Source organism: Battus philenor, unplaced genomic scaffold (genome assembly GCF_028537555.1).
Source record: "Battus philenor isolate CCGP_79_NKW_IND1 unplaced genomic scaffold, ilBatPhil1.0.hap1 SCAF_18, whole genome shotgun sequence".
In the NCBI taxonomy this organism is placed as follows: Eukaryota; Metazoa; Arthropoda; class Insecta; order Lepidoptera; family Papilionidae; genus Battus; species Battus philenor.
Genome location: NW_027181680.1, coordinates 4,857,844 through 4,874,927, shown reverse-complemented (window position 1 = coordinate 4,874,927; position 17,084 = coordinate 4,857,844). Strand labels below are relative to the sequence as shown.

At 33.2% G+C, this 17,084-nt stretch overlaps 1 protein-coding gene across 1 annotated transcript; it reads left to right on the top strand.

Annotated features, from left to right (window-relative positions):
- The first annotated feature begins 663 nt into the window (after positions 1 to 663).
- SIDL (SIDL trafficking protein particle complex subunit 10) lies at positions 664 to 15,755 on the top strand. Its single transcript, XM_068763502.1, has 15 exons — positions 664 to 931; positions 1,138 to 1,349; positions 1,651 to 2,043; positions 2,706 to 3,005; positions 5,279 to 5,509; positions 6,317 to 6,555; positions 7,619 to 7,801; positions 7,916 to 8,353; positions 9,023 to 9,506; positions 9,833 to 10,015; positions 10,687 to 10,917; positions 11,744 to 12,007; positions 13,580 to 13,661; positions 14,501 to 14,629; positions 15,395 to 15,755. The coding sequence occupies exons 1-15, from the start codon at positions 868 to 870 to the stop codon at positions 15,526 to 15,528; spliced, it is 3,567 nt and encodes a 1,188-aa protein (XP_068619603.1). The 5' UTR covers positions 664 to 867; the 3' UTR covers positions 15,529 to 15,755.
- Positions 15,756 to 17,084: the final 1,329 nt, after the last annotated feature.

Sequence of the window (17,084 nt, the reverse complement as noted above, 5' to 3'; positions counted from 1 at the left end):
TGCCAGTATCATAGGCCGGCAACTGACTATCTCTTCTATTATAAAAAAAAAATGAAAACGCCGGTTAAAGTTTTAATATAACAGAGAATAAATTCATATTTTTTGGAACTTATTTATGATTACTAGCTTAATTAACTTTTCTTAACGAATGTATAAAATCTTTATTGTTTTAATATCTTTCACACTCGTCCTCTCAATCTTCTTCTTAGTCGTTTGGTCTTGGCAGAGCATACATTTTATAAATTACTTTACTGGACCTTTCCCATAGGTTCAGAATAATTGTGTGCCAAAACATAGTACATCTTACTTCTATGCCTTTGTAACTAAAGCGGGCTACGGACTCCTCACAGTTTTTCATCTTTCTCGGCTGCTGACTTAATTCGTTCGGGGGGATAATTATCTTTCTGCCACATTGCGGTCACAGCTATGACAGTATCATATCGTTTTTGTTTCAGCTCGTACCTTCTGCCACTAATTATATTAAAAAGATGAGTTTAAAAATAAACATTTTATATTTGTTTTTTTAGTTAAATGTAAATAAAAATAAGTTTGGTATTATTTAACCCTTAATCTGTTTTGTATTATGTAATAATGAAAAGGAACGCAGTTAGTTTTTATTTCGTGGAAGCTGACATTGACAGTAAAATTTGACAAATTTTCGTTTTCATTTTGATAGCAATTAAAAACGGGTCAAAATAATTAGTTGTTATTGCGTTCGTTTCATTTATAATTCTAATGCGTGTAACAAAAATTCTCTGTATGATTCGTAATTGAGTACCAATGAAGTGGGTGGTTTTTGATGATTAATCAGACAGCCTTTTTCTGTGTCATGCCCACAAAGTTAATGAATATTGTTGATAATGAAAAATGAAGGGTGTCGATAGTTTTCCAGCTGATCGTGAAGGGATGACACACAAACCCATCATAACATGTATGTTCAAGAGATTTTATTTATAATATGGGTCTATAGAGAACTGGGTAGATGATAACTTTAATAGTTCTTCAAAAATACTCTTGTATCTTTTGTTTGTAATTTTTTCATTTGACATTCAATTTAGTTTTGCATAATTAATTATTTTGATGATTTAAATTAATTCAAGAAAACTGTACCTTTCTGTTTTTTACATTACTATTTAGGTGCTGGAGATTGGAACTTATTTTGCACATTAGAAGCCCCTTTGGTGGCTGCAATACCACAAGATTCTTGTGAATGGAGGAGGTCCTATGGCCGTATCACAAAGTCAGTATTTTTGGAAGCATCATTCACAAAGTATAATAAGGATAAAGTGCAATCAGAACTGAATCTCTTGAAGCGACCAATTTTTCACATTTATTGGACTGATTGTGTGGTTAGTATTTGCCTATGTTTCATTTGATTGTTTTTTCTTTAATTATTTAAATTCATTGAAGTTATTAACATCAATATTCATACGGGTGTAAAATAATCATTAATTAAATTAAATTCAAAGTAAAATAACTACAAATTAAAATAACATTTTCAGCCTTTATTTTAAAAATTTGTTATTTTATTTTAAATTTTTTAGTTAGTACTACTATTTTTTTTAGTACTACTACTTTGAATATTATATCTATATTCCATTTTAAGACAAATGCAGACTTGAAAAGACATCTGAAAGTCATTTTTTGCAGGATATTGAATATTATAAGACCACACTAAGAGAAGAGGTGGAAATATGGCTAAAGCAAATGGAGAAAAATGGTATAACGGACTGGATGGTAGTGCTAGTAGAAACTTATGACATAAGAAAAACCAACAAATTGCTACCACGAACAACAGTACTAGACAAGATTAAAGGAGACTTTGCAGGGAAACAGACAGAAGATAGATTTCTGTCTGTTATTAATCCTATCAAATCAGAAGCTAGGAGTGCAGACTCTTGGCGTTCTTTGGTTGCTAAAATAAGACACTTTGTGTTGGTAGCTTATAATAAAGCCTTAATTAAGTTTGAAGAGTACATGAGAGAACAGCGTGAGAAAAGAAATGATCCAGAGTGGGACTTTTGTACATATTTTATTTTACAGGTAATTACAATTTAAATAATATTTAGGCTGCTATTACAGAACAACATAAGTCACCAAGGCTGTGTAAGAATTTGTGTTGTTTCTTGAAACAAGCATTGTGTTACATTAGGGCAAGCCTAATATTTTTGCCAGTTATGTAAGAGATCTGGTGACCCCACATAAGGTATTGAGGAAAACCTCCAAGAGGATTTTAGGGAGTAGGAATCCCACATAACCCTGCCCTTCCCTACAAGGGGCAGGGCATTTTGTTAAATATAAACTTGTCAATAAAAACATGTGTTATTTCTACTGATATAAATCTATCTGTTGAAAATACCAATTTTTTAATGTCTGGATCTGAAAATTCTTTTTGTGTACATGAAAAATGTGTCAAATCTGAAACAGTAATGGTGATATTTCTTAACATGAACCAGATGGTGTTGTAAATATTTATACATGGTTTTGGTTGTTTACACTTCTACAGATGTAAAGATTACTCACTTTAATATGTTATATCAAAGAAATTAATCACAACTGTTATGTGCAGTTGTATATGTAATTTTAATGTTGATATTTCTATGATGTAGGATACTCTGTCTTCATTAATTCATATTTTTTGTGCATAAATAAATAATTAATTGTGCTGCATTAGGCTGTGATGTATAAAACTCTTTTTGTTACAGGAACAATTGGCATTTGTCCTTGAAATGCTTGGTTTATATGAAGAAGCTCTAGTCCAATATGATGAGCTGGATGCTCTCTTTTCACAATTTGTCCTCAATTCAAATGTTGCGGAGAGTCCAAAATGGCTGGACACTTTCAGACAGCCAATTACCTCTTGGCAAGCAGTAAGATTGACAGCCTTGGTTCCTCAGCAGTTGAGAGAGCTTATTATTAAAAAGAAAGCTTCCTTGTTGGACTTCAGAAGTTATCTGTACCAACGTCAAAGTGCCATGTTATTATTAATGTATAAACCTTGGGAGGTAAGTTCAGATCACTAAAAAAACTATTACTTAAATTTTTAATCTCACTTTTCTGATAAAATACCACACTTTTAAAATTATAATTTTTATAGTGTCATACCAAATCCTTAAACTTAAATGGATTTATTATTTTGAGTGATTTTTCATTGAATGGCTTTAGTTAACCCTATGCAACCTATAGATAGCCTTGTCATTTTTTACATCAAATCAAAGAAAATAACTACAAAAGAGTTATGAAGAGTTGTGTAGTTAGTGAAAAAAGTGTAATATTGGTAAAAGTAAAAAAATACTACACTACACCTTATTTACTACAATAATGAGCAAAATACGGGCCAGAGAACTAGAATAATGTGGATCCAATGTAGCATCAAGTGCAACAGTTGTTGTCTCTCTTCACTTCTGTTCTTAGTAATATTGAGGGGACAGGAAAGTAATGTCATTCCTGTATACATGTTTTACAGAAAAACCTATTGATTTTTACTGCTCCGGCATTGAAAATTTGTATACTAGACGGCAAAAGGTTGTTGATTATGAAGGTGAATATATTGTTGTTTAAAAAAAACTTTTTATGTAGTCATATAAATTAACCTCAAGAAAGTGACATTACTTTCCGGTTCCGCTAATATATAATAGAAAGAGGCCAGCATTGGTTGACAGGCCAATCTTCGAAAATGTTGAGGATATTGTGGAAGTTAGTTGGATATGTGAGCATTTACAACATTACCAATAATTACCCAGGAATCAGCTTAAAACCATTTTGGTGTAAATTGATGTCCACTGAATCATAACTAAATTTCCAAATTTTTGAAGCAGGAATAAATAAATAATCTATAAGGAGAACATAATCCAATTTCGTCATTATCACCTTTGCATGCATTAGCAAAAATTTCTCAACTGTGAAGAAATGGTTTAAAGAAGGCTCTGTGAAAAAATAAGAATCACATATTTTATCATTACCTATTGATTGAAAATTTATTATATCATCAAAATTAAGAAAAGCACTATTTAATTTCTATTATATTAACTTAATCAAGTAAATATCTCCAGTGACCCAATATCAAGAAATTTACAAAAAAAAATGATTTCACATTAGGAATGCAACAACAACAGTAAAAGAGCAATTATAACGGCCAATTTCAGTTGTAATTGCACGTAGTGTTGCAATTAGAATTTGTAGGCGCATCGAGTATCTAGGCTAACTAGTAAATGAAATACAATAATTAACAGATTAACATTTTCTTAGAAACCATGTATTTTCTCCACGGTTAACCATCTGTTAATAGCATTAATTGAAAGATCATTCTACATTTGAAAAATCAGATCAATTTTTATTAATCCAAACCTTAACATTTTTAAGTCTAAATTGTTTATAAATAAATTTCTATTTCAAAATAGTTAATCTTCCAAGGCAAAATGATTATCATTTTTTATTAATTTATTTTGTTAAGAGTTCTGCAAGAAATAATATACAAGAAATGATTATAGGTTAACATTAAAAATATGATGTGTAACAATGTGTTTCTTAAAGGAGACAGCATAATAAAAAATAAGTTGTTGGCAAATCAATAGTCTTTAGGAATGAGTAGCTATAAAATATTTAACTAAGATGTTATAAATTATATAATGAATTAGTGAAGAGTTTAGGCAAATAATACTTTGCAACATTTATACTATCTATAATGAGTTGTTTAAATTTGAATAATAACATATTGAAGATACCAACGTCTTGGGAGTAGGCTGTGGGCATTATATTATAGCGCAATTCTGGGTAAGGGTGATCTTAGTGATTGATCTTAGTTCTTCCAATATTCGACAAGGATTGTGTAAATTGTATCTATACCAAATGTTCTTCATATTACAGAGAATTTTTAGTAAATTTATTATATACAGTTTGGTTATTGGTGTAAAAGCTTGAAAATGATGAATGGCACATTTGTCAGCAAAAAACTGTAAAGCTTTTATTACATCTATAAGTAATTCACCTGTATAAAATTATCACTGAAATAAATTACGTTTTTTTCTATTGGAATGCAACATGACAATAACTTCTAGTAGTACAAAGTCTGCAAAGACAACTAGTAAACAATAATTAATTTTAATTTGCAGTCATTACGTTATCCATCGATTGATTTTTGATTAGATTGTACCATAAATAAATTGATAGCAAATGAGTTATACATTCACCCCTTTATCATCAATCACCCTGTATTAATTATAGTAATAATAGAAACTCATTGAACAACTGTGTCACTAATAATATATTAATTCACCAGATCGCGTCTCGATGTCTAAGTACAGTACACAACACGTTAGTCGAGTTGTCACTATTGGGTGCAAATGCTGTTGAGGGCGCTGCCGCTTGTTGGGCACAACTTGCATGCGCGGAGACGCTAAGGGCCTGCGAGCGGCTTGCAGCGTCGGCGTCTGCCTCCACCCCCGGGAATAACGCAGTGGAGCTCTGCACGGCCACGCAAGCACCTTTATTGCATAATGCTAAAGATAAGGTACATGATAAGGAATTAATCATGCATGCAATTTTGACCCTTATAGCTAATGAAGCATTGAAATATATCATCATATATCTTATTTTTACTAGGTCAGTTGTTTTTTTATATGATAAATATTACAACAAAATAACTAATGTTATGTAATGAACCTTTGCTAGGGGTTGTGATCCCGTGCGCACAGAGTAATCTTAATACTCATTATTCTGCGTCACCTGTTCTTATCTTTGCAATCGTAGAACGCAGCATGAAGATCGGTGTCAACTGACGAGCGGATTTACTTCGATCTACTGATTTAACTACTATCTCTTCGTCGTTTTCCTATAACTTTTCAGTCATAATCAGCTATTAAAATTTTTGGCCGGGTCTTGTTATAATGATGAACTAATATTATATTCCAATGCATGGTACATTGTTTCCCTCTTCGGGCCCCATTAGCAAACGACATTCAACGAGATATAAAGATGGCTTTACACGGGAGATCGATTCTGGAATGTGGAGATCCGTATATAAACGAATGTAACTGGCTAGTTGAAGTCGCAGCAAGCAGGCCACATAAGCCTTAAGCTTCTGTAGTGGAGACCACTGACCGGTAAGAACAGCTTAGGACGTTCACGTATCAGGTGAACATACGACCTTGTTAAAAGCTTTGGTTGGCGCTGAATGTAGGCCACTTCTTACTGGTCCTATTAGAAATATATTGTATAGGAAAAATTATCCTTCAATGATGTCAATGATGAAAACCACACAATCATCACCTTTATCGTCTCTTACATCATCTCAAAATGTATAAATATCATATTTCAGTTGCATGAGCTGGGTAAACTATGCGGACTCTTACCTGGATCACCGGAGCCATCTTCTGAACAGCTACACTTGGTAGTGATGCTGTCGGCAGGAATGGGGGACAGTGAACATAACAATGCACAGCCAACGCCAACTGACAGATTGAAGGAAGCACTGTGCAGTAAGACAAGCTTCCAGCAATATTACCTCGAGCTAGCGGAACTTGCAATGGGAACATATAAGCATATTGGGAGACTCAGGTATGGTTGCAATACTAAATAGAAGTAAATTTCCTATCACTCTGAAAACGGAATTTATTCAATCAATTTTAACACACTGTATATTATGTATTTCAGGCTCTTTTTTTGGTTTGATTGACGTTAAATTTGAATGTTCTTTGAAAAATATTTAAATCCTCTATCATTTCTCGCCGGTGGCGCTAAGGGAAATATAGTAGTCAATGCATAATTTCTTTTTCTGTCTGAAAGAAATTCTAAAAGTAAAAAAACAAACATTAAGTATAACTGTGTTAAGGTTTAAAATTACAGGAGTTATGAGTCAAAAATTCTTATATCTAGTGTAGCAAATGAATGTTGATATGGTATTGGACAAAATATATTTTTACAAAAATCCGAAAGATATTAAAGTGTCAATCGCTAGTTCAGCGGTTCCGGTTACAATATAATTGATGTGCTAAAGAGACATTTCCACTCACATGTCTTGCTATGACGTTATAGTATAAATTAGAGATGGACAATATGTAACCCTGATAAAAAAGGGTGATTTATATATTTTCAATCTAGGGATATATATCACTCTTTTATATCTTTTACTCATTAAGCCTAGTACGGCTCAGAGAGACAATAAGGTAGCTAAGGCTAAAAATAAACCCTTTATATCTTCAGCTCTTTTAGCTCAGACTGAGAAAGTAAGGCGGAATAAAACGTGTTAAATATTCCCATTAAGGACTTCATGTCTCTGTAATAAAGCACATAAAAGCTAAACGCCCACGCCTGTGATGTTGTCGTTCCGAAAATCCGTAGTTTACATTTATAATACTAAAAAGCAATAGCTATCCTTCTCTCTCTTTTACGTGTAATTTCCTATATAAGCCCATTTCTTTCTCTCTAACTCTGAACGAGCCGTAACTCATCACGAAAATTGACTCTTCAAGTATAAAAATATAAGAGGTATAATTGAAACGCATGCTAGCTGGCGAGTGATTATATCTTTTGCAAAGATATATATCTTTCTAGTCTTTAGTTCGCAACCTACCCATCTAGAGTATAAATATTTATTTATTGAACTACCTTATCTCTATAGATTTGCACGGCAAATTGGTCGCGATTTGGCTTCGTTCTACTCCGAGTTGGGCGAGACAGGCAAAGCTGTTGTGTTTCTGACAGATGCTTTACGTTCGTACGAGGAACAAGGTTGGAAGGATCTCGCTGCGCAAACGCGCCTTGAATTGGTGGCCGCCGCGAAGAAGATGAACGATGTTGATAGGTGAGATAAAATATTATCAACCATCTTACTGTTCATTTATTGAAATTAAAATTACATCAATATTTTAATATTTAATCATCTATTCTTTGTTTATATAATTTTATTATAATACAGATATACAAAGCTCTCTGCAAGAATAGCAAGCACCGCCGAATTGGAGATTCTAGTCAGAAATTTCTATTTTGAAGAGATGATGAAATCAATTCGAGAGAACCTCTCGGACAGAACCGATCCAGTACTCACCGAGCTTAACGACTGTTTCAAAGTTGTTTCCGCTACCTTACTGCCGTCCGAACGTGGTCTTTATATTACCGATAATAAAGTCCAATGTTGCTTGGTAGTTGAAAGCTATCTGCCCAAGACCGTGGTGTGCACTCGGGCTGCAATAAGTACAGAAATTTGCAAGGAAGATAAACAGACTGAGAGAAGGACGCCGGTCAAAAGTTATAAGACTGATTTAAGTGTTAATGGTAGCGTAGGTACACAGATTAATTCGCCGAAGAAGTCGCCCGCTGACAATTCAAGCGATGATACTAGTAATCTAATAACAAGGTGAGCCTTTACCACGTGTTTTTATAAATATAGATGCTTTATTAGGTGAACAAAATATGGCGTCAATAATTGTTAGAAATTTAAAAATGGGTTTACATGCGCACATACAAAGTAGTGAATTAATCAATTTTGCTTCGCTATTCAAAAGTGAGATCACATACAATTTAAACATACTAGCAGAAAAATTAGGAAACTTAGCACGTCAGAAATATAGTGCACACGGAACGTGTATTCGGCAACAAAGCAGATTTATTTATTGTTCATTGTTGTCATCTATGTTGACAAAAGAAACCACCCCAACCTTTTTGTTGCTAAGTTTTTAATGTACTTTTCATCATTGGTGGAAACCATCAAATAACAGATAAAAAATACAGGAATCATGTAAGATATGTAAAATTAGCTATATTAAAGTTTCTGCGAACATTTTCTGTGTTATTTTAATAAGATTACTTTAAATGTCACAAAGATTCAAATCTGAGAGTTAAAAAATTGTTGGTAGTTGCATAAAATAGGAGAAAAAAAATATTAATACATTTATTCAATTGTCCTTTTAAGTATAGTAAAATGAATGGTAGTGACAAAGTAATAGAAAAAGTATTAATATCGTCACAATATTATTTTTATAACAGTGTTGTAATGTTGTAAAATAATACAATACTTTGTTTTTAGAATAAGACTGGACGACCTTAAGCCTAAAAATCCTTTACTCAATCCCCTACATTTTACGTCTAAACTGCACTACAAAGAAGACAAAAGCCTTCAAAAAACTACAGTTGAGTGCCAAAACCCTAAAGTAACGTTGAAACGGTCCGAGAGTACCAAATACAGAAAACCCTCAGTAACTGTCAGAAACAATTTTGACAGCGCCCTTATAAGCAATGACATAGCACTCACGCCTGGAACCAACGAAATATGTCTAGAGTACATCGCAAGGAAATGTGGTACATTTAAACTAGGCCAGGTTTCCTTACTAGTGGAGGGGAGATTGGAGTTTTTATCTAATGCCCTAATAAGCACCAAAGTAGGATATGAAGTTGTAACACAAGGTATAAACGTATTCCTGAACAAAGTGGAACCAAAGAAAGATCTCGTGGCTGGACTGGAACATGATATGGAGTTAGTAGTCACTAGTGGAAGTTCCTGTATTGAAGAGGTAATTTTATTTAAATATTTTATAGCCATATTCGGATTCATATAAAATTAAAGTTATTTTGCAGGACGTATTATAAAAGTTTCAAAGAGTTAATTATAAAAATTGATTGTTGCTCGCGAAAAATTTCATATTTCGAAAAATGGGTTCGCACTGTCAAAGATCTTGGCCTCTCGTGATATATACTTTAAAAAATAATAAATATTAAACTTTTATTTTTTTGTTGTTCATCAAATTGCGACTTACGATTAAAAATACAACGGAGCTTCTAGTTTAATAAGATTGTTTTTTTTTATTATCGATTATCTAGAATTGTTTAACTAAAACAGAATTCAACAATCCATCTAAAAACGTCGGCGGGGTTGCTGATCCGATTTGCGAAGGAGCTATCAGTGATGTCAAGGGAATTGGACATCGCCATCCCGGCATGTGGTCCGTTCACAACTTGTCGCGTACCACTCCGCTTATTTGCCAGCTTGCAGCCAAAGAGGGAGAAAACTGTCGAACATACTGTGAGTGATATACTGTTTATAAAAGTGCAGCACAAGAGACTGCTTTGTTAGTTATCAAAATATAGTTCGCAGACTTATTAAAATTTTCTTTAAAAATAAGTATGTTTTTTGATTGTAACTTTGTTTTGGGCGCTCCTGCTGAAAATTCTTACGATGTCGGGTTGACTAAGAGAAAATATCTTATAGTGCTGTCTTTGCATACAGGGATGATTGTTTATAGATGTAGAAGCTTTGTGAGGGTCAATCTGTATCTGATTTTATGTCAATTAATGGTATACTTCTAGAATCAATGATATTGAGAAATAATAAAGAAGGTATTAGTATTATAATATAGTAAAAGGCTTCAATATTCTTACCTCATAATAAAATTATTGTTATTATTGTTTAGCATATGTCAAACTTTGTTCTGCGAGAACTTATTGGCCCGTAGCATTCCAACAATAAATAAATTAATATTACATATTTCAGAGTGGTCACTTTATACAAGTGTTTAGGAATATTTGTATAGGCTTTAAAATTTTTTTTGCTCTCAAATGAGCTATACTTTCACCTCTATTAATGTTAATGGCATTACACCTGTAACAAATCACCGTGGATACAATAAATAAAAATAATTTTTGACATTTTCTAAATGGAACAATTTTGTTGATGTATAACAAATTTATTTACAGGTGTGGTTAAATTGTCCATGGTGGGAGACGGCGACTGAAGTGCCTCTGCATTTCTCTCCGCCTATGATTGCCTCGTGGCGACTGCACACGTCAAACACTAGAAAGTTCGTTCACGTGACAGTCAAATCGACGGTCGCCCACCTCATACAATTTACGCTCACCGAACCGGAGTTGAAATGCGACGAGAACACTACGTTATCGGACTTAAATCCCAAGGATGCGGGGGATATGGTAAAGATCTTCAACAAATATACATTTTGGCCCACAAAACAACGTAATAGTGGTTATAGGCCAGGTAGCGGCTAATCACAGATAATTAATAAAAAAAGCTTAAACTCTTATTTATTAAATAATTGTTCTCTTCAAGAAAAGTTAATGAATTTTATGTACCTGTTCTATTTCAACCAATTTTCCTTTTCGTTCGTAGGCATTCTTTCTTCACTTCATTCCTCCATTATTACCACATACTTTAATTTTATTCTTTTAGTAACTTATTTTAGGTCTTTTTTGGTTTATCATATTACATCACAGTGTATTCTTTTTGTGCATATGTATTATTTTCATTATTTTGATATTAGTTATTTGGGCCAAACATTTTGCCACACAAGCTGTTTGATTGTAGAATGATTTACCGCTGAATATAAGACATACTAAGTCACATATTTTTAAGAAAATTGTTAAGAAACATTTACTAGTCCAATGATTATTTATCCTTTAACTCATCTTTTTTCTTCCTGTTTTTTTATTCTTTAAATTATTATATTTATAGAATGTTTGATACAATATTTGTTATAATATATGTGTTACATACATATATATGTTTGATTGTATATATAGTGTTGTTTGTAGTGTATGTTTTGTACACGCTAACTACCCGTTATTTAAATTTCTACTGTTTCCATGCTATGATTGTCATAAATTGCCTCGTATGATAAGACCACCCATTGTACTTTTTCTTTATTATTATGATTCTTTATATATATATTCTAGTGTGTACAATAAAAAAAATTAAATTAAAATTAAAAAAATGCATGAATACACCTGTTTGTATTTACAGGTGGTAGCTTCAGACGGCACGACAGCATCATTTATGTGGGAATTGCTCAAGGATCCTTTAGTGAAAGCGGGGCCTATGAAGGCGACCTTCACTGTAGAGTACCGTCCAAGTAACGCGGAAGGACCTCTCAGGTCATTCGTCTGTCCGTTCGACATACAAGATTACACTACTTTGTTTGTTATACGGACAAAACTGGAGCCGGGCAAGGGATCAGAGTTTTGTCGAGCTTCGCAAGTTTATTGCATGCAACTTAGTGTACAAAGAGTAAGAAGTTTCTTCATTCTTTATTTAAATATCATAAATTTCTTTTTTACAACGTAAATTTTAAAATACATTAACATTGCAATGTGCATCTAACTATACTTCCTGGTGTTTTATTTAGTACGTCGGAAATAGTTATCATTTATAAATACGGTGTATGTTATACATATATTGATCAGACATTTTGAAGTGCCAAATCAAATGCCGGCTACTATTGTATATCATTTTGTCAGTACTGTGTCGTCAAAATGTATATGTTACCATTTAGGCATATTACATAAAAATAAAATTGTTTGAATGTACATTTCATACTATAAACCATATCATCATCATATCAGCTTATAGACGCTCATTGTAAAGTGAAGGCCTCCATTCAAAATACCGCAATATCTGAAGACGAAGGTTTCACCAAAGTATGTTGTCAGAGGTGACATACAAATCGGAAACGTGACATCCAAATAAGAAAGCTCAAGGTGACCTAGAGGGCGACGGAGAGGAAGTTTTGCTGTGACATCGAATCAGAAATAAGGAAATCCGCAAAAAAACCAAGGGCACTGACGTAGCTCCTAAAATTGCTCCTGCAACCTTTTGCTGATGGGACTAAATGGTTCTTACGTGGCGTGGTCAGACCCACTACTAGTTGGACCGAAGACACAGTTAAGAATGCAGGAAGTAGCTGGGATGCGGGCATTACAAGACCGGTCATTGTGGCCTATAGCTTGCAGATGTCTATCAGCTGAAAAGCAGCTGATATTGAATATTCTAAAGCAAATTTACCTTTTTAAAGTTGAAATGGATAACTAAAGAGAACGCTTTTGTATCAATTAATCCCCGTGTGTTTTAATGGGCGAATGAGGCAGATAAGGCAATATTTTCTTCTGCAAGTGAGACAAAAAACTACATCAGCTTTTTGCTGCAAGTGGTCTGAAAAAAAAATCTTTTGTTAACTTATCTATTAGTAACCAACTAATAGTTCAATTTTCGTTACCAAATAATAGTTAAATATACGTAGATCGTATTATTATGTATATAGTGAGCAGTAATTCCGGAGTAGTTTCTAGAAGCTGGGCAGCAGCATCTTCCGCGTACCGTAATACCACACTACCATCGCCAACCTATGTATAGCTTTGAAGGTGGCTTTTGCCTTACAGTGGGCGTCTATGGGCTGAAATGTCGTCAACGACGACTATACGTAATCCTTTCTATATCTATAAGTAGATAAAACTATGCACTAAATCTCAATACAAGATCGAATGCGCAGATACGTAGACTAACGAATGTAACCGACATAGCCAAGCTAATTGGCAAATTGAAGTGCCAGTAGGTCACATAGTGCTCAAAATAGATTACCCCTGAAGGAATTACAAGGTTCTGAAGTAAAAACCACGGACCGGCAAGTTCAGCGTAAGATTTTCATCTTACGACAGTCTGAATACAGGCAGCTTTTGACTCGTCCTATTAGGGATCTATTGGGATCGGCAATGTTTGTCAATGAATCTTCTACTGCTGAAATGATAATGAAATTTTTTTTTACAAGTGTATATTGTGATATGAATATTTTAATTTTATTTATAGGTCAATGAAACTGAATACACGTCTTTGATGTATGAGGTGTTAGCTGATCAAACAATGTGGGCAGTGTTGGGACGAACTGCAGGTATGTATATTATACTCTGTGATTGTTTTTCACATTCGTCAGAGAGTTAATACCAGAAAATACGCAACTTGTCTCATTGGTTAGTCGTAACGAGTTAAGCATGCGTTTACATGTGTACTCTTCTTAGGTAAATTGTTTCATTTAGCTCACGACTGCGGGTTTTGGAAATTATTCATATATAATCAATGATTTGACGGGTTCGTGAATTTATTCTTGTTTTCACGTAGAGATGGGATAAAATTCATCAACCCAGACATTAATTGATACTTTTGAAAATCTGTTATTGAAAAAAAAAAACTTAAATTCAACCTTATTTTCCTTTACATTGCTGACATCCTCTATAAGGTTTGGACCAATTTATTCCGAGAAAAGTCTAAAAAAACAAAAGCTTTGTTCTATCTTAGAAGCACTTCTTACCGGACTATTATTATGAACACATATACGAGATAATATAAAAACTCCCAAAGATACGACGGTGACACCTTCTTGACCGCACTCATTCCTAATTTTTTTTTTGAAACGTAATTCTCGTAGAATTTACTGTTCCCTGGAAAATAAATGGAGTTATATGACAGAGGTAGGAGTAAGATAAATATATTTATTTTCTCTTTTAAGAGATATAATTATAAATTGGTTATGTATGAGGATATGGTTGGTAAGTTGAATGCTAATGTATTGCAAGAAGGCCTTCTTAATCTTGATACGTGAGTCGCCAGAACTAGGCACCGGGCGCGACCACTCTTTCTATAACGCGAAGAATCCGGCACTCGTATAGTGATTGAAAAGTGAGTGAGTGAAAAGAGATTATCTTATTTTCTGATGACCTATGTTCTTTATAGGGGTAATAATATTGGACGGCACGACGGCTGACCCTCAAGTGGTTACTTTAGATGTGATGCCGCTGGTTGCTGGTTACCTACCGCTGCCCACCGTCAGATTGTCCAAGTACATTGCAGCTAATACCAAAGGTAATCTTAAATAATTTAATTGAGTATGATTTACAAGTTAGTTTTGTAAGGAATTGTACATCTACACTCTTTGTTAATATTGTCATCTAATGATTTTATTCAATAATCTTTTTTGGGTATCACGATATAAGTTTGTCGTCAGTTGTCGAAAGCTCTAGAACATTTTTACTTTCTATAACAAGTTCCACCACGCTGGCCTTTGCTTTGAAGACTTATGTTATAATTAGAGCTCACCTCTTATAATAAATACGACTGAGGTGCCTTAATATACGAGTAGAAGGAATAAATTTTAGGAAAGCTCAGCTTGATTTTAATTGTTATTAAGTTAAACTCTTCTTTTTCTTTCTATCTTTGTTCTAATGACAAAGGAGTGATTTTGTGAACGTGATATATGACGTCATTTTACGCGAAAATAAAAAAAAGTAATCTTATTTGTTGTCCAAATCTTCCACTGCTGTTGAGAAGCTCGGTTGAGCTGCTCCTGCAACATTGCGCTATGAAAAACCTTGCATTAGTATCACAGAAAAGAGTTTGTTAATAGTTTTGGTTTATTTTCTATCGCATTGATATTTTTGTTTGATATTTTTTAATTAAATGCAGCGAATTATCATTGTCTTACCGCCAGATACGTCTCGTAGCTAAAAGTGAAGTCATTGTTCAATGATTATCTACACTTTTTACTGCATTTTCAAAACAATTTTTCACAACAATAAAGCATTGCTTCAGAATTATTTAGTCAAAGGCCTAATTGGTTTTAATTCACAGATCCGAAGAAAGACATCTCAGCACATCCACGTCTGGAACCGTTCAGTCCAGGGCAGGTATACCATGCGGGTAAGGCCATGCAGGTTCATGTTCTGCCACCTGCGCCAAAGGAACATTTGGAAGCAACCTCCTGAATATTAAACAACTGAAATATAAATGTAGGTAAGAGGAGGAAAAGTCATAGATAAATATAAAGCTAGCGGTCTGTATAAATTGTTTGAGCAATGTTTATAACAATAAAATTGTTAAATATAACATATATATGTGAAGATTAAAAATTAAAAACACGTCTCTTAGAATTATTTTTTCATAAATGGCCTTGCATTGAGCATTATTATTTAGTTGTATAAAACATACGTACATATAGTTTAATTTTTCGTTTTATTGTTTATTTTCATTTCAGAGAAATATTGAAGTCTTTTCTATACTTTCAACTCTTTTGCTTTGTTTCGGTTGAATTTAACTCTTTAATTTTATTGTTTATTACGACAGCATAAATTTTCACGAAATAAATTAAAAATAAAGTGCGGATCAAGGTATTTAATATGTATCTATTTTTATTTCGCGGATGCTCGCAATATATGATTTTATTTAGGTTGTTATTGTATATATATTCTTGCAAGACGCGTGATGTTTTTTAAAACATCAATATAATATCATCATAAACAGACTTGGTCCCGCGTTGGGCGCCAGTTGTAATGCTCTCTAACGTTGGATTTTTACGAATAAAACTACACAGACGTTAATCTAAGTAAAGTTGTATTCCGTGTATATTGTGATCCGTTTTAAACAATATATACAAACGACACAGGTGCATTTAAACTTCGGTAATGATCGCGACACGCGGAACCAAATTGGACTGACAATCGAATGCAGGTACAGGATGAGTTTATTTACACCCTAAGTAAAAAGTTAAAAGATGTGCGTGAGCATCTTTTAACCTTTAAAACACCACGCGTTCTACATTTTGCATTTAAAAGTCAAACTGACCATATGATACTCACCTGTTAAAGGGTTGTGGAATAGGGAATGGTGCATGTTTAGTCAGATAATAGGCATAATTTTTGATTAATCTAGATAAACTTGGTTGATTTATTACATATGATTTTTTATCATATCGAGGGTAATAGGATTGTTTTTATTAAGACAACTTCACATGTAATGATATGGCACGTAGTTCAACCGTACTCAATATTAATCATTAATTCTTTTATTATTATTTTGCGTTATCAAAAGATCTAATATTGAGATAGGTTTCATTTTCAACGAATAACTGATAAATAGCAAATATAACTTATGGGATATACATTTGTACATGTAAATATGATGTTCCATAAGTTCCCTTCATAACAAACCATCACGTCAACTTTTGGTTCAAAAAAAGTTGTAATGAAAAATTGGAGTGAGACAGTTAACTACTTGTGCGAGTGAGACAGACATACTACACCAGGTATACCCCAGAAATAGAATATATACGATAATACAAAATTTCTACAATTTCTTCGTTCACTAAATGGTGTGGCAACATTCTACAGTTGTAAAGCATTTATTATAATATTCGTTTGACAGAGTTAAAACGCTAACTTTCAATTTGACTTTAAGCAAATGAAAGGGATAGGCAATTGTTTTTTTTTAAATTTGAATTATTTTACATCTTCAATAAACCACAGATTAAATAGATATCAATACA